General features: G+C 48.8%; 2 protein-coding genes across 11 annotated transcripts; one reads left to right on the plus strand and one right to left on the minus strand.

Annotated features, from left to right (window-relative positions):
- The first annotated feature begins 1984 nt into the window (after positions 1 to 1984).
- Positions 1985 to 10376, plus strand: CA9 (carbonic anhydrase 9). Of its 2 annotated transcripts, none has more exons than XM_072606939.1 (11): positions 1985 to 2459; positions 4330 to 4359; positions 4879 to 5049; positions 5264 to 5406; positions 5512 to 5604; positions 6097 to 6163; positions 7896 to 8053; positions 8427 to 8592; positions 8687 to 8713; positions 9636 to 9717; positions 10183 to 10376. In XM_072606939.1, exons 1-11 carry the CDS (start codon positions 2078 to 2080, stop codon positions 10244 to 10246), a joined length of 1383 nt encoding a protein of 460 aa, XP_072463040.1. In that variant the 5' UTR covers positions 1985 to 2077; the 3' UTR covers positions 10247 to 10376. The 2 variants fall into 2 exon arrangements, with proteins under 2 accessions (XP_072463040.1, XP_072463041.1); XM_072606940.1 differs by having other exon boundaries at positions 6100 to 6163.
- Positions 10377 to 11759: 1383 nt separating this feature from the next.
- Positions 11760 to 23271, minus strand: TPM2 (tropomyosin 2). Of its 9 annotated transcripts, none has more exons than XM_072606961.1 (12): positions 23155 to 23247; positions 22572 to 22621; positions 22181 to 22298; positions 21662 to 21863; positions 20593 to 20718; positions 17213 to 17346; positions 16988 to 17105; positions 16716 to 16786; positions 15940 to 16015; positions 15485 to 15547; positions 15228 to 15297; positions 11760 to 11951 (listed from the first exon to the last, which is right to left on the minus strand). In XM_072606961.1, the coding sequence occupies exons 4-12, from the start codon at positions 21773 to 21775 to the stop codon at positions 11869 to 11871; spliced, it is 855 nt and encodes a 284-aa protein (XP_072463062.1). In that variant the 5' UTR covers positions 21776 to 21863; positions 22181 to 22298; positions 22572 to 22621; positions 23155 to 23247; the 3' UTR covers positions 11760 to 11868. The 9 variants fall into 9 exon arrangements, with proteins under 9 accessions (XP_072463062.1, XP_072463051.1, XP_072463049.1 ...); XM_072606950.1 differs by lacking the exon at positions 15940 to 16015 and adding an exon at positions 16376 to 16451; XM_072606948.1 differs by lacking the exon at positions 15940 to 16015 and adding an exon at positions 16376 to 16451 and having other exon boundaries at positions 22440 to 22621.
- Between the last annotated feature and the right edge of the window lie 226 nt (positions 23272 to 23497).

The raw sequence follows: 23497 nt of genomic DNA on the forward strand, positions 1-23497 counted from the left end.
TGTGCTATTACCCCCTCTAAGCTTGGAAAGTCCTTAATCTTTCAAATCCATATGTTCAAGAGATCAAACCTTTATTTCCTCAGTCTCATCTTTCACTTGACACAAGTAGGATGAGTAGATGAGGAGTGACTACTCAATAGGGGCTGAATGCATCCAGTCCAACCCGTTGTCCACTCAGAGAACATATTCTGAGTTTCCAAAAGTGAATACTGGCTTGGGGTCAAAGTTGACATCCTTACTTAGGCAGTATAGTGGCTAGGGTGATACATTGGTATCAAGAAAACTTGAGTTCAAATCCAGCCTCACACACTCACTCACTCACTGTGTGACTCTGGGCAAGCCACTTAACCTCTCTCTCAGCCTAAGGTTTTCCTCACCTGTAAAACATGGATAATAATAGCACCTGACTCACAAAGTTATTGTGAGGATCAAGTTAAGTAACATATATAAAAGTATTTTAGAGATGTCAAGGTAGGGTATAAATGCTAGGTGTTGTTACCACCATCATCATCGTCATCGTTGTCACTGTTGTTGTCCAGAGACTGAAGAGATGTAGAGTTAGAAATATTGAGAGAGATAGAAAGCAAGAAATATTCTCCACTCTTGTGAGGGAGGAATGGAACAGAGCAAGAGAGAGGAAGAGGGAAGCTGAGGGTTGGGGGAGAGGAAAGGGAGAGACTATGAATGATTAGGAAACAGGAAGCCATATTGAGACAGACCCAAGAAGACAGAAGGGGAAACCAAGGTTCTTTCTGGTCCAAGGTCACAAAGGAAGTAAATGCTGAAGTTAGGACTTGAATTCAATTCTTCTGTTTCAGAGTTCAAAGGTTCTTCCTACTATATAGTACCATTGTTTAATTAGTTAGTTAATGAGATTGAACAGATAATGGAGTCAGAGGATTTAAGTATGACTCATGCCTCCACCATTTCCTACATATGTGGCCTTAAACTCTATGGGGCTTATTTTCCTTATCTATAAAATCAGGGATTTGAATTAAATGATTTTAAAGGTCCCTTCCAGTCCTAGATATTAAGACCAAGGGACAAAAGGCAAGACAGGGATAGACAAAGTGATACAAAAGACAGAGACGCAGGAGCACAAAGGTCCAAACACTAGCTAGCTAAAGGATTGGCTTCTCCGGGGCTCAGTTTCCTCCCCTGTAAAGTGAGAAGGAGGGGCTAGCTGATCCCCAAACTGATCTAGTTTAAGGGTCTGTGAGACCCATAGACACAGATGATGCTGAGGTAGAGACAGATGCAGATACAGAAAGTGAGGCAGGCAGGCACGAAGACAGAGAGACGAACCAAGACACAAAGCCACGGTAAGATAGTCAGAGATAAGAAAGATGGATTTACCCCCACCACAAAGACGTCAAAATTGATGCCAGCATTCGGTGAGGCAGACTCGGGTGCAGTCTCACACATACATATAGGGACACATACAGGGACATAGTAATCACCCATCCAGAGATATATACAGATGTGGTGAGATACATGTATGTATTGAGACAAATGCACAGAGATTCCTCACATCCAAAGACACATTCCTTCACATGTATCACAATTCAGGCTCCTTGTCCAGCCTCTGCCCCTCCCACACCTCCCAATTGGATCAGTCAAGTCCTATATGAGGGCAGACCCCACCCCCATTCCCCCCCCCAACCACCTCCACACTCCCTTGGCTTGGGAAACAAAAAGATCTCTGGGCTCTTTCTTGCTAGGGACCCTCCCCCCTCCTTCTGCTCCCTTTGTGTCCCATTAACTGAAGAAAGAGTTAGCTCAGGCGGGCGGTTTTGGTACCAGGAAGGAGAATGTCCTGTGCACACCAGTGCCTTGCGCTAAGAGCCCAGCCTAGAACCCTGATAAACTTTGCCTAAGCACACACCTGCCCTGCCAAAGCTCACTGCATATGGGGCAGTGGGCCAGGCCAGGAAGACTTTGGTTCCATCACTATAAAAGGCCTCTCCTTGTGAGTCACTCTGCTCCCCTGCCCCTCCCCACACAGCTCTGGCTCTGCTAGCACGTACAGACCGTAGGCACCACCACCAGGGGATTCACCTCCCAGTCTGCAGGCAGCATGGCTCCCCCTTACCCAGGCTGGCTTTCCCTCTTGTCCCCAGGGAGGGCCCCCATCTCTTTGCTGCTGCTCCTCCTGTTTCTGGTCCCTTCCCACCCTTACAGCATGTTGGGAAGTGAGAGGGACTCATCTGAAGAGGAGGGAGAGCCCCCTGGGGCAGCGGATATGCTCCAAGAGGAGAAGCCACTTGGAGAAGAGGAGCTTTCCAGTGAGGGAGATTCACCTGGACAGGATGAGCCATCCAAGGAAGAGGATACACACAAGGAGGAGGTCCCACTCAGGGGAGAGGATCCTCCCAGAAAGGAGGATCCACCCACTGTTGAGGATTCTCCAGCCCCTGAAGATAAACTTGGACCTCACAGGAACATCCCAGAAAAGAAAGGTTAGTTCTCCTTTGTCTGTTTCTGCCCCACAATCATCCCCTTGTCTTACCCCCTCCCCAAGGAACTAAACCCCAGGGTTCAAGTATTTAATCCCTCCTTTCATGAGAGGAAAGAATGGGAGTGAAAAGAGTAGAGCCTGCTTTATATTGGGGCAGAGGAATGACACAAAGGGAAGAGGTGGGGGGAGGGAAGGAGAGGATGAAGGAAAGGGGCTTAGGGCTTTTCAGTTTTATCTAGAACCCATATATTCTGCAGGAAATGGTATACCTTTGTTTCTCCCAATAACTTTTTCTTTCTAAATTCATCAAGGAGAGAGAAAAAGGAGGGGGGAAAGAGGAAGGAAGAGAAGAAAGAAGAAAAGAAAGGGAGGGAGAGAGATGGAAGGAGGGAGAGAAAGAAGGAGGAAAGGAAGGAAGAAAATGGGAAAGTTTGAACTGGGAAGGGTTGGAGGGGAGCAGAAGGAGTGAGACAGAAGAGGGAGAAGAAATGAGAAAGGAAGAGGAAAAGGAACAAAAACTAAGGAAAAGGTAAAGTAAGGAATATGAGGGGTGGGCAAAGAGGAGAGGTTAGGAGGAAGTGAGGAGGTGAGAAAAGAAAAGAGGGATGGGCAGCTAGGTGGCACAGTTGATAGAGTCAAGAGGACTTGAGTTCAAATATGGCCTCAGACACTTACTAGTTTTGTGACCCTGGGCAAGTCATTTAACCCTGATTGCCTCAAATAAAAAGAGGGAAGGAAAGAAGAAAAAAGAAAAAAAGGTGAGGAAAGAGAAAGAAGAGATAAGGAGAAAAAAGAGGAGAGGGAAAGACAAGAAGAAAAAAGAGATAGACATGAGAGAGAGAGAGAGCCTTTATAAAATGTTCATTACGTGCCTGGCTCTGTGCTAAGAGTTGATGTTACAAATACAAGCTAGTAAGAGAATTCCTATCATTAAAGAGCTTCCGTTGTAGAAGGCAAGAACAGCCTAAAGGGGAATTGTAAAGTGGGGACGGTACAGCACGGTAGGGAAATATGTGTGTTGGGGCTATCCTTGGAGGCCTACTTCTGCTAGGTAGCCAGGGAACCCAGGGTCAGAGAAAGACAAGGAAAAGGGAAAGAAAATAAAAGGGGAGAGCTGAGGGGATAGAAGAGGAGAAGAGGAACAGAGAAATAGGAATGAGATGGGAAGAGGAGAAAGGGAAAGAAGGGAACAGAGAAAGGGGAGTTGGGAAAGAAAGAAGAGAAAGGAGGGAGGTGGTGACAAAGAAAAAGGGGGACAAGAGAAGACAAAGAAGGTAAGGACCCATCATTCAACATGGTACCTGGCAAATAGTTGATTGATTTTAAAAGGAAAGAAAGGGAGAAAAGGAAGAAAGAGAAAAAGAAATGAGTATTGAAATAGATTGACTAAAGTCACGTGGTTAGCGGGAAACCAGAGATCAGCGTTTATTTGTCCAAATCTCTTTGTAGTCGTCATAGGAAGAGGGTACTTACATAATACTTTAGGGCTTGCAGAATCCTTTAGTTTCCTCATGCTAGAGTTTCCTACAGATAAAATCACAGCGCCAATCTCCAGCTGAGGTTCTCAATAATCCTGATACAAGTATCATTGCCCCAAGGATAAGGAAGATGAGGCTCTGAAAGGCTAAGGGTCCCAGAGCTAGTAACTGTCAAGAGGCGGGATTAGAATGTAGGTTTTCTAACTCTAAGCCCAGGGCTAAGTCATGCCGCCTCACAAGAAGAGGGACTGACATGAACAGAAATGGGAGAGAGTGGATGTGGAAAGCAGAGAATTGGGAAAGGAGGTGAGGATGAGACCCGTTGCTTCATCAGTACTGAGTCATTCATGGTTGACCTTGGGGAAACCAATGTCCTTATTCCCATTTTTGTAGATGATGACCATCCACACTGGGGCTATGGAGGTGAGATGTCAGTCTTTTAACACCTTCCCCTTCCCCACTCCACGATCGCCACCTTTCCGTCATTCCCGAGACCCCATGGATCCTCGGTCCTTAAACAGATCATCACTCCTTCCCTCATTCCAGTCTGGTAGCTGCCCCTCTTCCCGAGCAACTGTGAGCCCCCAACACCTCCCATCTCCCTGTTCTCTCCCTTTCCGCCGCCCCTTCCTTCTCTCCTTTTCCTCCCTCATTTCTTCCTCTCTCCCCTTTTCTTGCCTTCTTTCTCTTATCGTCTTTTCTTCTCTCTTAAGCCCCTCCAACATCCAGTACCTGAGTCAAATAACTTGACTTTGCTCCTCCCGACTTGAGCCAATCATTCCGATCTTTGGCCCCCTCCAAACCCCTTGATCCTATCCCTTGTCTCCCATTCTGGCCCCGCTCTCATGCCCCACCCCCTTTAACCGACCCTCAGTGTCACTATCCCCGACCTCCCCCTGATCTCCACCTACCCACCCGAGCGCCTCTTGACCCCGTTCCCAGGAGGCCCCCTGTGGCCCCAGGTCTCCCGAGCCTGCGGGGGACACCTGCAGTCTCCAGTGGACATCCGGCCGGACTCCACCTATTTCAGGCAGGACCTGGTGGCTCCCCAGCTCCACGGCTTTTCCCTCTCCCCGGATCAGCCTCTGAAGCTGCAGAACAACGGCCATACAGGTGAGACCGAATAGGCGGCTGACTTCTCGAGGAGGGCGGAGCTGAAGGGGAGGAACCGGGCTTAGGGTGGGGTTCTGGAGCCGGCAGGGTGAGGTGTTCCTGGGTACCGGGGCGTGGGCACGCGTAAAGGGTGGACCTGGAGTCGGGAGAGGCGATCTCGGGGAGTCCCTGATGCTCCTCTTTCCAGTGTTTTTTCCTGCGCTCTCTTCCCCAGTGCAGCTAACACTGCCCCCGGGATTGTGGATGACGTTGGGCCAGGGCACAGAGTACCGGGCCCTGCAGTTGCATCTGCACTGGGGGGCACCTGGGGTGCCGGGCTCAGAGCACACTGTCAGTGGTCACCGATTTCCGGCTGAGGTGAGCGGTAAGGTTGAAGTCAGAGAAGGGGGTTGGGGTTAGCGGCTGCAGACCGTGGGAGGTTGGGTTTGGGGGTTTGAGGTCAAATGTCAGTTCTCATTCTAGATTCATGTAGTTCACCTCAACACCCGATTTGACTCGATCAAAGAAGCCTTGGGGCAGCCCGGCGGCTTGGCTGTGCTGGCTGCCTTCCTTCAGGTACTGGCCCCGGGGGATGCTGTGTCTGTAAGACCTTGACCCTGGAGCCTGCGATCCCGGTAGCCTATTACCCAGCAACCCTTGATCTGTGCATTCTGTGATGCAGGATGCATGATCCCCAGGGACAATTCAGGTCCTTCACCTCCATAATTCCCTCCCCCCCTCAGTCTTCCCTCCTTCAAGACCCTTGTTCCCTTGATTCCAAGTTCCGCAGCACTTTGCCTGGGATTTCCAATTTCTGCACCCTCTTGAACGCTCCAATCTTTTCCCATTCTCTTGGGACCCCAGAACTTGGTCTTGTAAGGGCCCTTCCTCCTTCCCTCCAACCTCAGTCACTTTCATGGGGGAAAGCCTGGGGGTGGTGATGGAAGGAAGGGCATTGGATGGAAGTTCTTCTGGGACCCCTCTTCCATAAGTCCCCTACTCCCTCCCTCCTCCCCCATCTCCCTCCTGGTTCCTAGTCTTGTGTCCGAATGTGTGTCTCCCCCTAAGGAGGGCCCAGAGGAGAATGATGCCTACCAACAGCTACTGTCACATCTTGGGGCAATTGATGAGGAAGGTTAGTCTTTGCCTTTGTCCATTTCCTCACTCCTGTCTTCATAGGACAATCCTTAGAGAGCCCTTTGCTGAGGGGAGAGATGTGGTCCCTTCCCTCAAAAGGGGCTCAGGTAACAGTTTAAAAAAGACATAATTAGTGGTAGTTTCATTAACATGAAGGAAGACAGGAAAGAAAAACTTATTAGTAAGCACAAAGAAGCAGCATGATATAGGGTGTGGAGTATTGTGGAATCAGAAAGACCTGAGTTCAAATCCTCGATCTGATCCTTACTAACTGTGTGACCATGGGCATTCACTGACTCTCTGCCTCAGTTTCCTCATCTGTTAAATGATCCTTCATTTTAACTCCTGTTCCACTAAATTGCCTTTCCTTCTAACTCTAATTCTGTGATACTCAAGGGCTTTTTACAAACCAAATAAACAGTAAAATCCCAGAGTAAGTTTTATGTTTTCTGGGTGGCTAAGGGTTTAGTTTCCTTAAGCACCACAATTAAATTATCCATCTTGGGTGGATAGCTTTCTAATATGTATTATATTCTTTCTGGTCCTTTTAAACAGAGGGTACAAACAGAATATATCCTTATCTTGATGACTTGGTCAACATTTATTTTAAACTAGACCTGTGATTTTTATTGGAGTAGGGAACTCCCTTTTCTAGGACAGACCAGCACCTGCTCTTTAGTTTTACAAAGTTGCTTGGAGGCACTGAGGGATGAAGTGATTTACCCCTACACACAGCCAGTATATGTCCGAGGCAGAGGACTTGAACCCGGTCTTTCTGACTATAAAGTCAGCTTTCTTTCTACCCTGTCATCATCTCTCCCTTGGATGTCATTAGAAGACTAATTGTACTGTGCTAGGATACCTTGAGGGCCTGTTGAGCTAGAGATAGGGTGACTGCTCATGCTTAATTTGGGGACTTGGGAGATGCAAAGCAGCAGCACCTCTGGACTGATTAAATCTGATTGGATGTGCTTTTTAAACTGATTCTGTCTGCCTCTGATAGCTCCATGCTGCCAGGGTACCAGCTTTCACTGCTGTCTGCTTGGCTGCTTAGATGACCCATTATCCCCACTTCTAACTTCTTGCTCCTTAGAAGCAATCAGATAACCAAGTTTGTTGGGATTGTGCGTAAAATAAGAGTAAATAGGTTCCTATAGAGGGTGTCTGTGTGGGTGCTCTCCTGTACATGGGTTTTATCGCATAAATCTTGAAATACCTAATTTGATTACTGAGAGAACTTCTTTGTTCCTCGTTGCAGATTCGGGAGGGTTTCTTGTGTCTTTACATGCTAAAATGATCCAGAGTAAAGAAACGATCAGAACTGGCTTCTGATGGGAAGCATGGGGTAAAGGGTGCTGGACCTGGAGAGATCTGAGTTCAAATCCCCCCTCTACTGCTTACTATCTGCGTAATGATAAGCAAGTCAATTAGATTCTCTAAGCCTCTGTTTTTCCTACTGTAGAATAAGAATAACATTATCTATTAATATTTGTAAGGATCAAATGAGATCATTTCATATATGGAAAGCATTTTGCAAATTTCACAGCACTAAATTAGTATTATCATACTTAGAGAAGGAATATCTGGTATAGGATGAGATTCTGAGGTACTGAGAGAAAGAGAGACACAGAGAGGCAGAGGTGGACTCAAGTAAGACCTGAGAAAACGGAGGGAGGGCCAAACTTCCCACGATGATCTCCTGTGGGTAACTGCTCCTTCCTTTTGGATAGGTTCAGAGACCTGGGTCCCAGGGCTAGATGTGTCTGCGCTCCTGCCTCAAAACCTCCACCGATATTTCCGCTATAAAGGGTCTTTGACTACACCCCCCTGCTCCCAGGGGGTCATCTGGACAGTGTTCAACCAGACAGTATTTTTGAGTGCTGACCAGGTAGGTCTGTAGGGCAGCATGGAGCTGTGAGTGGGAGGTGGGGAGACCAGAGCCCATGCATGGGGAACATGTAGGTAGGAGAAAGGGAAAAGGGTACATTAGGCCTAAGGAGAATGGGGGGGGCGGCAGTGGGAGGGAGGAAGAGGAGGTAGAGGAGGAACAGTGTGGCCGGAGATAAGGCATAGGGAGGGGTCTCATAGACTTATGATGCAGTAAGTACCATTGAGGGTCTCTGGAAATGGTGGTGGAGAGTAAGACTTCTCATCTCCCCTTGGTTTCTATGTTTGAGCCCTCCCCTGTGACCCACCCCATGACCTATGACTCTTGACCAAATCACTCCATCCTTTCCTTCCTACCCCTTTCTTGTCACTAGCTCCAGATTCTGTCTGGATCCCTGTGGGGCCCTATGGGCTCCCGGCTCCAACAGAACTTCCGGCTTACCCAGCCTCTGAATGGGCGAATGATTGAGGCCTCCTTCTCTACTTCTTCCATTGCCAGCAGCGTGCCACGGAACTCTAGGGGTTCAAACGCTGAGCCAGGTACAGCCTCATTCCCTGCTTCTGTGGATTTTGGTGTTCCAGAATCCTAGCTTCAGGCTCTGACTTTCCCATCTCCTTTTTCTCCCCTATTTAGTGCATGGCAGCTCCTGCCTGAGTGTTGGTAAGTTTTTGACAGAAAACAGCCTTTCTTCCTCCTAACCCCAAGGATCCCCAGTGAGCTTCCTCTGGGTCCTTCTTGGTTGACTGTGGCAGCAACATTGGCCAAGAAAATAGTCCATTCTGCCTTTTTATTCTCCTCTGCTATTATTACCATCTTTGACCTAATTAGGAATCCTATACCTAGCCCCCAGTTTATCCCTGTTACACCCTCCAGTCCAGTGACCTCTAGAGCACACATACTCTGATACTTTCTAAGGATGTGTGTGTATATATGTGTGTGTGTGTGTGTGTGTGTGTGTGTGTGTGTGTGTGTGCGCGCGCGCGCTACTGGGTTGGGGGATTGGGAATAGGGAGGGATAACAAAGAGGAGTTTAAATCAAGGAGGAAAAGTTGAAATTCCCCAGATTTCATGGGAAAGGTTAGGGTATCCATGGATCACCTGGTGCCAGTTTGGAGATCTGAGGGACCTCAGAAGCCATCTAATCCATTTTACAAATGAGGAAACAGAGGCCCATAGAGCTTAAATAACTTGCCCAAGGTCTGGTGGGTTGTAAGTCTCAAGGGTAGGTTCTCTGACTCCTGAGGCAGGGCTCTTTTCCACCGTATTCCACTGTTAGAGGTTAACTTTCCTCTTCCTTCCCCTTGATCTCACCCCCATGCACATAGATGTATGACCCTTCTTGTTCCATTATCCATGCACAGTTGCCAATCCTGCACTTATTTTTTTTGGTAGACTCTGTAGGCAGCTCTTCATAGGAGACCTTGGACATAAATTAGGTTGTTAGTTGCACCAAACACTTAAATGGGATTAATTTGCTTCACATGGAAAAGACCTAATCTGCCAATGACCTTTTTTCACCTAAGAAGCCTCTTTCTCTCTCCTTGTATCCATCACTCCCACCCCCAACATTTCTTTCCCACAGGTGACATCCTGGCTTTGGTCTTTGGACTTCTCTTTGCTATCACAAGTGTGGCCTTCCTTCTATATATGAGGCATCAAAAGAGGTAAAAATGATATTACTTTTGAGTAGGAAGGAATTTTAAGATCATATAGGAAAACCCCCTCAGTTTACAAATGAGGAAATCGAGCCCCCAAGAGAAGAAAAGTGCCCATTATTACACAGCTCCTTTGAATATTATCTTTCATCCCCTGAAACCCAGCTCCTCTTTCCTTATTTCACTCAGCACCTCTGACCTCCTACCTTCTTCCCTAATACTCCACATCCCTTTACCATTCACAGTTTAATCCTCAGATATATATGTATATATATGTATGTAGGCATATCCTGGACAACCCCAGAACTTCCTCTCTTTATCCACTATTCCCTGACCCCAGGGCCTTTGCCATCTTAATTTAGCTGATTTCAAAACCCCTTGGGTCATTTTAAGAGAGCATGCAAATTCCCTGAAAATGAGCACTGATTATATTGGCTTTTGATTAGTGTTTGACCCCGAACTCCTGTTTCCTAGGCTGAGTGTTGCCAAAGAGAAAGTCATCTACCACCCTACAGAGATGACAGACACAGTCACCTAGCCAGGGCTGCAGATTGAGATTGATCACAGAGTTCCAAAGACCTGGGGGTAGGGGTGAGCTCTTCCCCAGCCACTTACTTCCCCTGCAATCCCCCTATATTTTTTTAAATAAACGTTTCTAATAAAATGTCCCAAAGTCTCATGTTATCATCGAACCTTGGAGAAGGGGAGAATGGGATTAATTCATAGTCATTAAGTAGTTGCTACGGTTTCTCCAGGAAGACACGAGGAGGGAGATTTTTGGCTGAAAGAAATCTTCCTAACCAACAGGTAGTTAGGCTAATAAGAGAAATAACTAACATTTACATATTGACTTCATGCTTACAAAGTGGTTTATGTATGTTATCCTCATGACAGTCTGTAAGTGCTGTTATTATCTTTGTTTTATGGAAAAGAGAACTGAGGCTGGGGTCTCATTGATTCATCTGGGATCACCTAGATATTAAGTGTTGGAGCTGGGGTTCAGACTGAACCCTTCTAAGTTACTAAATCCTATGATCCTCTTTTTAGATGTCTACCTGAATAGATTCCTCTCTCTGTTAGCACCCACTGCTAGATGACCTGCAAGGTCCCTTTCAATGCTGAAGTTCTTTCTATGGTTCCATTGACCTATTCCTGCCTTAGGGAGCTACTATTCTGAAGAGGAGATATAAACTCAATCCTCTAGGATTTCTGGGGTTTGTTGGGTAGGGACAAAGAGAGACGGAGTCTTGATGTCTGGAGGAGACCAAGTTGAGTGCACCAATAAAACCCCAGAAGTGATAGTAATTAATTCAACAAGATACCAGGAATTGAGTCATGTATGGGAGCAAGGGGGAGATGGTGGACATCATTTCATGAAAGAATCATGGGTGGTGTATCTTTTTCCTGCTTTTCACCTGATTTGGTATGAATCTGTTTAGTTTCTTGCTATTTCAAATCTTGCTTTCCCTTTCAATTTCCTGCTTATGACTGGCCTCAAATCCCTCAATGGGAGGTGGTCCTCTCTGTCCCTCACTCTCCCTGGTGTTTGAGTCTAGGGCAAGAGGGACGGCCCAGTAAGATCAGAGACTGAATCCACAGTGTCACTACTTCCATGGGGGCTGATTGTTGAGAATGCAACCTGAACATTCTATTGGCTTTATCTGGTTGTTTCTCCCGGAGACTGAGTTTCCTTCCCAGACAAAGGTTCCAGGTTCTCTTTCTCCCATAACTTCCAGCAAAAGGCATAGCTAGTCAGTGACCAAGATCATCTGGGTTTGTGAAATAGTCAGGTTGTAGGAGGATGTTCTGTCCTCCTGTGCCCATGTCTGGGCAAGACAAACCTCCAGGGGAGCCTGTTCCTTTGGAATCTCCCTTTACTCCTGAACACCAGCCCCTCCCATTGTAATCAAGAGAGGGGAAGGAAAAGAGAATCCCAGAATTACTTGACTCAGGTGTTGCTAGAAAAACCATTCAGGTGTCTTTGTTCCAAGTTCCAGAACTCTTTCTGACAAACCTTCCCTCCTCCCCTACCAAGAAACAGCTCATGCTGGTTGAGTTGGTGGTTTTAATGGGTCTGAAGTGTAGGGAAGGGTGCCCTGAACAGGGATGAAGGAAGGGAGGGTAAAGGTGGGGGCAACCAGGTCCACCTGGGCTGGGGCCTCACAGGTTGTTGAGTTCAAGCAGCGTCTGGTCCAGTGTCTGGTGAATCTCTACGTTCTCCTCCTTGGCACTGGCCAAGGTCTCTGTGAAAGGGGGTGGGGGAGAATGGCAGACACATAGGGAGAAACATAAGGGAGTGTAGGGGGAACATGAGGTTTGGGCATGGGATATATGTATTGGACATGAACACAGGAGGAGGACATAGAAGACAAATACAGGAGGTAACAGGACATGTAGTAACAGATGCAGGGGATGTAAGGAGAAGGAAACATGCACAACACATTGAGTCAGGAAATAGAAACACAAAAGGTCATATGGTGTAGACGGAGAAGGAGAAGACACAGAGGGATGCAGAAGACAGGATGGGGTCACAGGAGATGGGATGACAGAGACAGGAAAGGGAGACAGGAACAGAGACACAGACAATTTAGTTAGTCACCTCAGACACCAATGCCACCCCACCCTAGGCATTCGAAGTATTTTATGTACTTAAGTTCCTGAAAGAGGAAACTGAATCAGTTTTAAAAGACAGAGACAGGGACAGGATCAAAGGCAAGAAAGAGATCTTTAGGACAAAGAAAAGCTTGTCCCTTTAGCATTTGAGAGTCAGCTTCACCCATCCCTTCCTGGATAGCACACCTACCACCTGTGCACTTTATTCATTGCCTTGGGCCCCAGGTGAGGTTATGATTGTGTACATTGGGCAAGTGTGAGTGCACAAGCGTGCTCTGTGGGAGAGTAGGGGTGACACTGGCATGGGCCATGAAAGTGCTCAGGGAGATTATGCGAGTATTAAGGGATCAGTGATATCTGTGCAAGTCATGGTTAAAGAGTGATTTCTACCATAAAAGATGACAGGTGTTCTATAGGGTGAGTAGGGAACACAGTGGGGCTCTATACGATTTACAGGGATGCTCAGTGAGACAGTCTTTAATCAGTTTAGGCCATAGGAATACAATAGGAAGATTAGAGGGGTGCTTGGTATGGAAAATTATAAGGTTCAGTAAGGTCACAGGGAGTGCTCAGTGATGGACACTTGGAGTACCATGCCAGAGGTGGTGGTGAGAGAAATATAGTGCAGCTTGAGTTGAAAGTTTATTAAATAGAAGACATAGATAGATGGATGGACAGTGAATGGCAGGTGGGGGTGGGAGTGGGGGCAATGGTGGTTCTGGCCAGACTCCCCCCAGCCCCAGCCTGGTTTTTTGTGCAAGGTCAGCAGTTTTGATTCCTCCTGCTCCATCTGCCCATGAGGATGGAAAGAAGATGAGAAAAGAGGGATAGATCAGAGAGAGAGCCAGGTCCAGGGATTTGGAGCTCAGGTCTTAGAGGGAGGTGATGTCATTGAGGGCGTTGTCCAGCTCTTCACTGATGGCCTTATACTTCATCTTCTGGGCATAGACCTCATCTGGGGTGTATGGGAGGGTGTCAGGGTTGGGGTAGGGGAGAGTGTTGGTGGAGGGATAGAGGTGAGATGGGGAGTTGGGTAGGAAGATGTGAAGGAAAGGAGGAGGATAGGAAGGAAGTGGGTAAAGGAAAGAAAAAAATGAAAGTCAGAGCCAGAGAGAGAAATGGACAGGCCAGAAAATAGTCTGGAAAATCAGGGTTCTAGTCTAGAACTCCTCCATCCCCATCCTCACCCTCCCAGTTCTCCACCTCTGCACCTAAATTGGTCTTCCTCCCTCCCTCTCTTCCCTAAGGGGCTTCTGCCCCACTCATGTAGCTTCTATACACGTGTGGTTTTTTCAAAGTGCATCCTCAATCTCAAAGCCTGTTGGCTTGGTACTCCCTTCTTATTGGTGGAGATCAATGCCCAGTGGAAAGTCCCATACCAATGGGTTTTAGGACTAGGGTTAAAATAGGGAATATGTGAGTAGGGGCAGGTCCCTGGGGGAAGAAACTTGGGTTCTAGATGTTTAAAAAAAATTGCATGTTCTGCATTATTTAACTTATATTTGAAAGTTTCCAGAAGAAGAAAAGGGCAAAACTTGAGAAGCTATTTGACTCTTAGCAAATGCCAACATTGTTGAGCAGAAACCCAGGGGCATTACAATGTACAGGTTGTCTACTCTTTCTGAAGGAGGTGGGCTAGAAGCCCAATAGCCAAAGATGACTATCCCAACAGAGTGGGAGGGAGGGGCATTCTTTACTTGATTCTATGAATTGTAAAAAATTATTTTGATAACTATTTCAGTTTAATTGAGATCCTATATATTTTTATGTTATGCCTTTAAAAGCATTATTCTGAGAAGGGATACATAGGCTTCACCAGACTGCCAAAGGGGTCCATGAGAGAGAAAAATTTAGAGCCCCTCACCCCTCCTTCCAACAAAGGAACACTTCTATCACAGGGTCAGATCTAGATCCAAAGGCACCGCCAATAACCCTCATTTTAGAGGCGAGGAGCCTGAGGAAGTCTTGGCCAAGGTCATCCAACCAGGAAGTCTCTGACTCCAGATCTAGTGCCCTTGCTACACTACCAGGAAGCCTCGGTGATAGCTGTTAATATTCATTAAATTTTAGTTTCAGTTCTGAGCTAATGAGGGAGTGGCTATTTATTTTTCCTGCTTCCAAGGGATTGGAGTGCTGGCAGGCAACCCACCATAAGAGAACAGCCTTTGAATCAGAAATAGAATTTTTACATTCAGGGGTTATTATAGCTGGAAGGGATCTTCTAGGGATTAGTTCAAATCTCTTATTTTTACATACAGGGAAACAGCCTCAGAGAAGTAAAATGATTGTTCAAGGTCACACAGAGAGTTTACGGCAGAGTTAGGGTTCCAACTAAAGCCTTCGGACTCGAGTGATCTCTTTCCACTAAGCTTAGAGTAATTAATGACTAATCACTTGTTAACTTGTAAAGCCTGAGCCAGCAGTTATAAAAGAGAAAAGCACCGAGTCAGAAAGGCCAAAGCTTGTCCTGAGGCCAAGGAGGCAGGTTTTCTGAAAGTTGAAAGACTTTGAATAAAAAGGAAAGTGAAGGTTTATCTAAATGATTGTTGATAACATTGAGTATCTAAGCTAAGGCCAGCACCAGCAGGTACCGGGGTTCTTGTGTTTCTTTAAGTTTTGTTCTAAGTGGTAGTTTTCTCTGAGAGTAGAAGTACAAGCATTGGGAATGAGTGTTTCCTCCAAGGGTTTTATTTTTGATAAAAGGGCTTTATCTCATGTATCTCTACCCCAGTACTTCATCATGATGTGAGGGTAGCCCTGGATTCTTGAAGGATAAGCCAGGACAGTATAAACTTTGGTCATCTTACCGAAGCTATAAAGGGTTCTAGTGAATTAGGATCTAAATGAGAAATAGGGTTTGAACACAGGGTTCTTGTGTGTGGGGCGGGGAGGCTGTTCCCCTTTACCTTCCAGATCATCAATGGTTTTCTCCAGCTTTGCCACAGACCTCTCAGCAAACTCTGCACGGGTCTCAGCCTTGGTGGGGAAGAGAATTGAGGGGAGAGGGGTCAGACACTGAGGGGGCCCTTCTTTTTTCCTCTTACTCACTCCCAGGCTGTGTCCCAGAGGGTCGATTATTGAACGCAAGGGGGCTCAGGATGGTTTCATGGGTTTGAGGAAGTGAATAGGGGGAAGTTGGGGGGAGGGAAGGGGGAGTTCTCACCTCCTTCAGTTTATCTCCCAGCAGTTTAATCTCCTCTTCATATTTGTCTTCTTTGGTGGAATACTTTGGGGTAACACAAAAATGCTCAGTGTCTGTCCCGTCTCCTGCGTGGTCTTATTCTTCCACTGACCCTCCACAGGCTATTTCTCTTGTCCCCTCACCACCATTCCAGGACACACAGTATACTTCCTTCTATGGCTCCTATCTGGCTTGATTCATCCATTCCCTTCTCCCTGAGTCCCAACTCTTCCTCCAGAGGCAGGCTATGACTTGGTTGTCCCTATCCCCCCATCTTCAGTCCTCATTTTAATGCTGTGACCTCCCTCCCCTATCCTTAATCTCTCTTGTCCTCACCCTGCTCCCCCTCCTCATTTCTCTCTAGTCTTCACCACCTCACCCTCAATTGACCCATTCTCACTGCCCACGTTCTCGATGCCCTCTCCCACCCCCTCTACCTTGTCTGCTTGGGCCTCCAGGGATTTCAGGTTGTTGGTAACAATTTTCAGTTCCTCCTCTAGGTCCCCACATTTACTATACAGGAGTGAGAATGTGAAGGAGCCGGGGAGACAGTGGGGGAGACCGATGGGGGTAACACAAAGGAGAGTGATAGGGGCAGGATGGAGAGAAGAAAAACAGAGAGAGAAGACAGGATGGTGAGAAGGGGGGGTCAGGATAACAGGAATGGAGGGGAGATTGTGGGGAGAAAAGAAAAGACTATGAGGGAAGGAGAGCAGACAGATCGGTGACATCAATCCTAACTCAAGCACCCAATCCATCCTGATTCCCCCAAGCGGATGGCAGCACAGCCTGAGGTCCAAAGTGATGAGCAGTGACACAGTGCAAGGATGCAAAGACCAGGGGGACTGCCCAGCCAACCCCACAGGCTGCTACCTCCTCCTCCGAGGCTATCAGGGACTTGAGGGCCTGGTCCATGGTTCGGAGTTCTTCCTCCAGCTGCCGGGCGCGGCTGGGGGGGTGCCATAGTGAGGGGCAGGGAAGCAGGTGAGTGTATGGGGAGGGGGACAGGATAGAACCTATCCCTGAGGGCTCCCAAGCCTGTAATAGGGAGTCCCCCCCCCAATCTTGGATCCTTGTTCCATCACTCCTGGAGCCTCTCCCATCACTTTACCCTCTGAGGGAGCCCCTCACTTCACCTCCCTCATCACCCATGAATGTCGTTACTTCTGACATCCATCCCCTTCTCATCTCTCTCTCCTGGCCCTCTCCTCACCTCTCAGCCACTTCTGCTCTCTCCTCTGAGCGCTCCAGCTCGCCCTCCAGGATCACCAGCTTCCGGGCCACCTGAGGGACAGGGTGGGGGACCCAGGCTTTATCTGGAGGTTTCATGAGGATGTTGGGATGGTTTAGAAGGACTGGGGTGGGGTGGGAGGTCCAAGTGGAGGAAGGACTGATGGAGACTAGGAATTCTGGGGAAGAACTGGGTTAACACTGAGGGAGCCTGGGAGGTTCTGAGGGTCCTGGGGAGCATCGGGAGGCCTTTACCTCCTCATATTTTCTGTCGGAATCCTCTGCAATGTGTTTGGCTTCCTTGAGTTGCATCTCCTGCAGCTCCATTTTCTCCTCATCCTTCATGGCCCTGTTCTCAATGACCTTCATTCCTCTGAGTACAGGAGGAGAGAAAAAGAAAGGATTGGTGTTGGGAAAAGGCCCTTGGCCTTTCCTCAGGTCAGGGGGTCCCCTCCCCTAAAAAGCCAATGGGCTGCTGACCTCTCACTCTCATCTGCTGCTTTCTCTGCTTCCTCCAACTTCTGAAGAGCTGTGGCCAGACGTTCCTGGGCCCTGTCCAACTCTTCCTCTACCAGCTGGATGCGCCGGTTCAGGGAGGCCACATCTGCTTCAGCCTACAGGAGGTAAGAGGTTACAGGTTAGGGACACCTTGCCTGTGGCCACTTGAGGTCAGAGGTCACAGGATCTCTTTTCATTCCTTCCTCCAAGGTATACTTGCGGGTCTGCCCAGAAAGAACCCAAGATTTCCATTCCTCAATCTATGACACAGACCTCCCTTATACTACTGGGAACAGGCAACAGTGGCATCTGAGGACCAAGGGAACAATTAGCTACTATCCTCCCACCCATTTCCTATTTCATCTCCATCACCTACTGTAGTTTGGGTATTCTTTATGGACACAAGATTGCTGGATTAGGGGGGGATGGGGACCTTGACATTGAAATCTGACAGAGAGCCCCAGGGTGACTTACCCTAGGCCCCAGAAACCTCTGACTCTGAATGTCAAGACCCCTCGGCTATGCAGACCCTGAAGGATACATTTTGTGTTGCGGGGTGAACACGAAGAGACCCTAACTTGTCCTGCCTCTGACTGACCCCTCCCCAGTTCTTCTTGCCCTAGGAGAAGAGGCTAAGTGAGCCCTCCCTCCATGCAGGAAATTCAGGCCTCAGAGCTCTGGGCAGAAGGGAGACTTCCCATTTTTACATGACATCACCGGTGCCAGATAAATTCTCCTCCTTAAGTTGTAGCCACTAGAATATTTCAGCCCAACGTAGAAACCCACAAAATCTGAAGACTTGGAGACAGAGGGAGGAATGCTAAGGCAGTGAGATAAAGATACTGAAGTGGATAGACGCTCTCATGGTCATATTGTGAAAGAATGACAAAGCAATCTTGAGATGGAGAGACGCTGAGAATGACTCACATCTGTATATAGCATCAGGTCTATCAAGCGATATCCTCACATTATGAAGTAGGTGGTGGCTTTTATCTCTCTTTTACAGCAGAGGAAACAGACTCAGAATTGCCATGGTCACAGAGCTCATAAAAAGTCAGAGATGGGACTGGAACCTAGGTCCTTGTTCAAAGGGCCAAGAGTCACCAAGATATTAAGGCAGTAAAACTGAGGCAGAGACAGAAACACAGAGACAGTGAGATATCACCAGAGGGAGAGACACTGAGACAAAGACATACTGAGAGAGAGAGAAACAAAGAGATATTAAGGTATAGAGAAAGAGAGACAGTCACTGAGTGAAAGAGGAATGGGCACTGAAATAGTGAGTAAAAACAGAAGCAGATATAAAGGATGGGAGAGACAGAGAGATAGAAACAGAGAGACAGAGAGAGAGGGCTAGGCTAGGACAGGAAAGACCAAAAGGCAGAAGGAAGAGGCACCAAGCGGTGATCACTTGGCAGGAAGGACAGGCTGGCTCTCAAGCAATATCCTCCATCCACGTCCATATGATATTCAGGCTTCATCTTCTCCTGTAATCACTGAGGATGGCTGGGACTTGGCCTTTCTCCCTTTGGTTAACAGCCAGAGCCCTTATTGGTTTCTCCTTTCAAAGTGTACAGATCAGCTTTGATTGCTTTTGTTGCTTTACAGTCCCTAATTTATCCCCACCTGTGACCCCAGTACCAACCAATCCTCCCCCACCCCTGCTCTTGTGAAAGGGGGAGACCTGGAAACAGCCCTTATGTCCTCCATCCTGTGAAACCTGAAAGGTCTCCTCTCTTCTGTCTCGTCTCTCAAGACCTCTGCCTCCAGATACCTCACATTTCATTTGAGGGAGGGGGCAATTAGGGGCAATTGAAGGCAAGGAAATGATTCTCTGGGAAAGGACTCTCTGGAAGCAGATACTTTATTGGAAGGACACTCTCTCTGGGAAGCCAGGATGTCCTCAGACCACTGTCTACTCCTAAAATGCATGAGGGTAATCTTGATTCCATTAGCCTGTTCCACTCTGTTCCTTCCAGCCCCCACTATGTCCTCCCCTGGCCCCACCCCCTCGCCCCAGCTCCTTAGGTTTCCAGGCTAGCCTCCAGTACAGGGTCCAGGGTTATTTATAGGGTGTCAGATGGCTGAGGGGTCGTCTCCCCCCATCCCCCCACCCAGCAGCTGCAGGTCAGTTCCTTCCCTAGTGGTCCAAGGTTGATATGGAACCAAGGGCGTAGGCTGGGGGAGGACTTTGAGAAGTGGTAGAAGGGCACAGGGAATGAAATACTGAGGGATTTCAGGGTATAAAGAATAATTAGCAATAAATTAAAATGTTAATAATAGAAGTAACAATACTAGGATAAAGCAATCTCTGGCTCTTATATTAAGAATAGTAGTTGACATTAAAATAATGCTTTAAGGTTTACAATGTACAGTATCTCATTTGATTCTCCATTTGACAGGTCAGGAAACCGACGCTCAGAGAAGTTGAGTGACTTCCCTAGGGTGTTGAAGCTAATTAAATGTCAGAGGCAAAATTCGAACCCAAGTATCTCCTGACTCCAAATATAGCGACACCACTTGGATCAAGGTATACAAGTGTTTTAATGTACATTATCTCATCTGATCTCACGCCTGTTCAGAAGGAAGGCAGGGTAGAAGTGATTGTTTTCATCCACGAGAAAAACCGAGGCTTGGGGAAGTTAATTGCCTTACCTAAGGTCACACCGCAAGTTTGTTTGTCTCTTAGCTCACAGTCCAGTACCCTCTCCAGTATACTATGATGGGAGGTCTCTGTTAGGCAGAGATATTGGTGGAGTGGGGCTAGGGCAGGGCTGGCCAAGTTGGCTACCCCGACACCCATGGGTCCTGTGTCCTGTTGCCCTGGGTCCTGGCAAGGCCACGGAGCTGACAACTTAATGAGGGTAAATGAGGAAGGGAGCACAAGCCCACTGAAGGGCAGGGACAGAGCCCTACATCAATGTCACTGCCCCTGGCAGTAGGCAGCCAGAGCCAGGGGTCAAGGCCGGGGAATTTCTAGTGGCTCCTCAGGGGCCGTCACTCACTCAGGTAACCTGAGCCAGAACTTGATCCTTTGATCCCTGGTACACCCTCCCCCTTCCTTCCAGTCCCTATCTCTGGGTTTGTTCCTATCTCCTTAAACTCCTCTTTCCCTACCCTGTACCCTGATCAACCCCATATTCCTGCCTTCCTTCCTATTCCATCATATTCTCCATTATGCACTGGAGACTATCTATGGCAATGGTTTACCTATCATTTCAGATAATCTGTCCAGTTGCTCCCTTACTTTAATGCAAATAATCCAAAGCAGAATATGGCTTTTGGGGAGAGCCCTGACCTCTTCCTCTCTGGACTGACTGACCCTGGCCCCGGCTCTTTATCTGATTCACACACATACTCACGTCAGTGGCTTTTTTCTCAGCCTGCTCCAGCTTCTCCTGGGCATCCTTCACAGCCTCAGAGTACTTTTCCACCTCATCCTCTGTTCCCTTGAGTTTCTTCTGGAGTCCCTGCTGCTCCTCTTCCAGCTGGGGATAGACAAATCTCCCATCAGGTTGGGTTGGGACAGCAGGATCAGGGCATAGGAAGTTGAGAAGGGGAGGTGTTGTCCAAACTGTAGAGCATTGTATAGAGGTAAGGGATATCAGAATCCCGGAAAGGTGAGAGATCCTAGATAAGGTCTAATCTAGGGCCCTATCATGTGACCTTCTAGGTCCTTGAATGTGGCTTTTTGACTGAATCCAAACAAACAGTACTTGAGGACCTAGAGGACTACACATGTCCTCGAGGTGGAAGGTTCCCCACCCCTGAACCCCCCAATTTACAAATGAGGAAACTGAGGTCTAGACTTGGCACTAGACTTCGCAGAAATGGTGAATGGTGTTGCAGAGTATAGGTAGCTTCATGAGGGATCTGTTTCACAGCACGATGGTGGGCATAGAGACTAGAAGGTATGGACAAGGAGGAAGGTTTTAGGCCTTGGGGTGTGCATATATAGTACAGTGGGAGAAGATCTTGGGTTGTGTGGGTAAGATATGACAGGGAATAGTATAGGAATGGGGGAATCGAGATATTGGAGGTAGGGCAGGAGAATGATTGAGTTGTTTCAACAGGCTTGGGGTACTTATCCTACTTCAAAGATAATGTCACTGTGAAGGGGGTGAAATGGAGATTTGGGGGGTCATCTGGGGCTTAGGGAGAGTGATGAGGTTCAGAACTGAAAAACGAAGAGGGAGGGAGTGTGTGTGTGTGCGTGTGTAGGGGATCTGGAATCCCCAGATGGGATCCAGAGAAAACTGGAAGGCAATTTGGACAGTTTGAGTGGAAGGAACGGGGCCCACATCAAGCATCCTGGACGTAGAGGGGATGAATTCCAGGGGTGATTTGGTGAGGGTTCGGTCTGAAGAAGGGGCTGAGAGAGCCTAGAATGGAGTATTTGGGGAGGCGCTATCCATGGTTTCGGGGCCCCACCTGCTTGCAGCGGTCTTCTGCTTGTTTCTTGTCGGCTTCTGCTTGCTCGGCTCGGTCGATGGCGTTCTCCTTATCAAGTTTTAGCATCTGCATCTTCTTCTTGATGGCGTCCATGGCTGCGGCTGGGAGTGGGCTGTAGAGGCTGAGCTGGGGCAAACGGACTGGGCGGACCCGGGTCGGCACTGGCCTGGCAGACGGCTGGCTGTATGGACCAGGAGGCACTGAGACGTCCCAGCCCAGAGCCACCGCCTAAAAGGCGGGGAGGGACCGGGCGGAGCCGGGGACCCGGGACCCTCCCCCACAAGCCGCCCGAACCTTGTAGGGGCAGAAGCAAGATCTGGGCAAAAGGGGGAGGGGCAGAAACGAGGTGTGCGTGTAGGGAGGAGGGGGACTCAGGCCGTAGGGACTTCACCTCTCAGGCCCCTACCTCCACAGCTGCCCCTCGGGATCACCCCAAACTTCACTGACACAACTGCCCTCCCCCTTAGTTCTTCCCTGGCCTCGCCCATTGTGAGTGACCTGCGCCTGAGACTCGCGGTCTGGAGTAGAGACCCTGACCCTCGAGGAGGCTAAGGATGGGGAGAAGCCCCTAAGACCAAGGCAGTATGCTCCGAATATAGGCAGGGGGTCCCGGGGTCTGGAGAGAAAAAACACCAAGGGTCAGGGGTCCGGGCTGAGTGACATTGGGCAGCTGCCGCCTGAGGCCCCTGGGGCTATTTCGGGGCGTGAGCTCACTGCAGCTGGCGGGGGGCAGTCACTCTCCCCCCCATCCCCCTACCTCCGCCCTCGGCTTGCAGCAGTCGCTACCCTTAATTTAGATATTATCGCTAAATCCACCCCGGATAGAATGTCTCCTGGGAAGCTGTCAGGAACGGACAACTCTTATTCCTAGCGTCCGCTCTCCTCGTGCCTCAGTTTCCCCCTTGAGTTTGGTATTCTGACGAGAGCAGCTGCGCAGACCTGAAATCGTAAACCTCGGTTACTTCCCCTGACTCACCTCTCTTTTTGGGGACGGGGCGGGGGTGCCTCTGCCAAGGACCTTAGGGAGAAACTGAGGCCGAGAGGGGAGCGAGGCAAACACTGGGGGTTAATGAGGTTGGCGCGGGGTGGAGCTGCGAAGAGCTGCCAGGAATCCGGCCGGGCAAGCTGGACACTGAAGGCGTCCGGCGGGGACGTGTGATCCTAGCCTGAGACCCGGTGTCCTTCCCGCCCAGACCCTAGGCTGCCGGCACGACACTCGCGACCGATCCCTCTCCGTGACAGTCCGGCTTTCCCCGACCTCTCAATTAATGGCCCCTCACACGGGACCGCGGTTGTCCTCCCCTCCCTCTACTCCTTTTCCTTCTTTCCCTCACTTTTCCTCCCTTCCTCCCCCTGGCATTGGGACACACCCCTCCCCCCACGTGCCCAGCATTTTTTCCACGATGCCTTGGGCTGCCCGAGCCCTTCACCCCGGTTCCGACTAGGTGATTGCCAGCCAGCCGGAGCCCCACCTTGGATCTCTGTCCCTGAAGACTGTCATAGGACGGGATCACTCTTAATCTTCTGGTCCCAGGCCCCCCCCCTCCCCCCCATTCCTATTACCCCCTCCTCCCTTCCATCCCACTCTCTCCGGCTTACTCTCCCCTCCTCCTGTCCCTCCCATTCTCTCCGCCTCTCCAGCTCCGCAGGCCAACTTTGCTCTGAAATCTCTTTTCGGCCCTTTTTTGGGTTCATTTTCCGCGGAGAGGCGGGGCCAGGCTAGGGCGGAACAGAGGAGGTGCTAGTACCAGGGAGTCTCTTCTACGCACCCTCTCCCCCCCCCCCCCCATCTCTGCTCTTACGCTAATGAAAAGG

This window comes from Notamacropus eugenii, chromosome 1, assembly GCF_028372415.1.
Source record: "Notamacropus eugenii isolate mMacEug1 chromosome 1, mMacEug1.pri_v2, whole genome shotgun sequence".
In the NCBI taxonomy this organism is placed as follows: domain Eukaryota; kingdom Metazoa; phylum Chordata; class Mammalia; order Diprotodontia; family Macropodidae; genus Notamacropus; species Notamacropus eugenii.

Bases quoted from the DNA above. Each gene is read 5' to 3' on its own strand.
- CA9 (XM_072606939.1), top strand. From the start codon at position 2,078: ATGGCTCCCCCTTACCCAGGCTGGCTTTCCCTCTTGTCCCCAGGGAGG. The intron at 5,050-5,263 runs GTGAGACCGAAT...TCTCTTCCCCAG, and splicing joins GCAGAACAACGGCCATACAG to TGCAGCTAACACTGCCCCCG. The intron at 8,593-8,686 runs GTACAGCCTCAT...TCCCCTATTTAG, and splicing joins GGGTTCAAACGCTGAGCCAG to TGCATGGCAGCTCCTGCCTG.
- TPM2 (XM_072606959.1), bottom strand. From the start codon at position 21,775: ATGGACGCCATCAAGAAGAAGATGCAGATGCTAAAACTTGATAAGGAG. The intron at 20,719-21,661 runs GTGGGGCCCCGA...GTCTATCCCCAG, and splicing joins CAGAAGACCGCTGCAAGCAG to CTGGAAGAGGAGCAGCAGGG. The intron at 16,787-16,987 runs GTAAAGGCCTCC...CCTGTCCCTCAG, and splicing joins CCGACAGAAAATATGAGGAG to GTGGCCCGGAAGCTGGTGAT.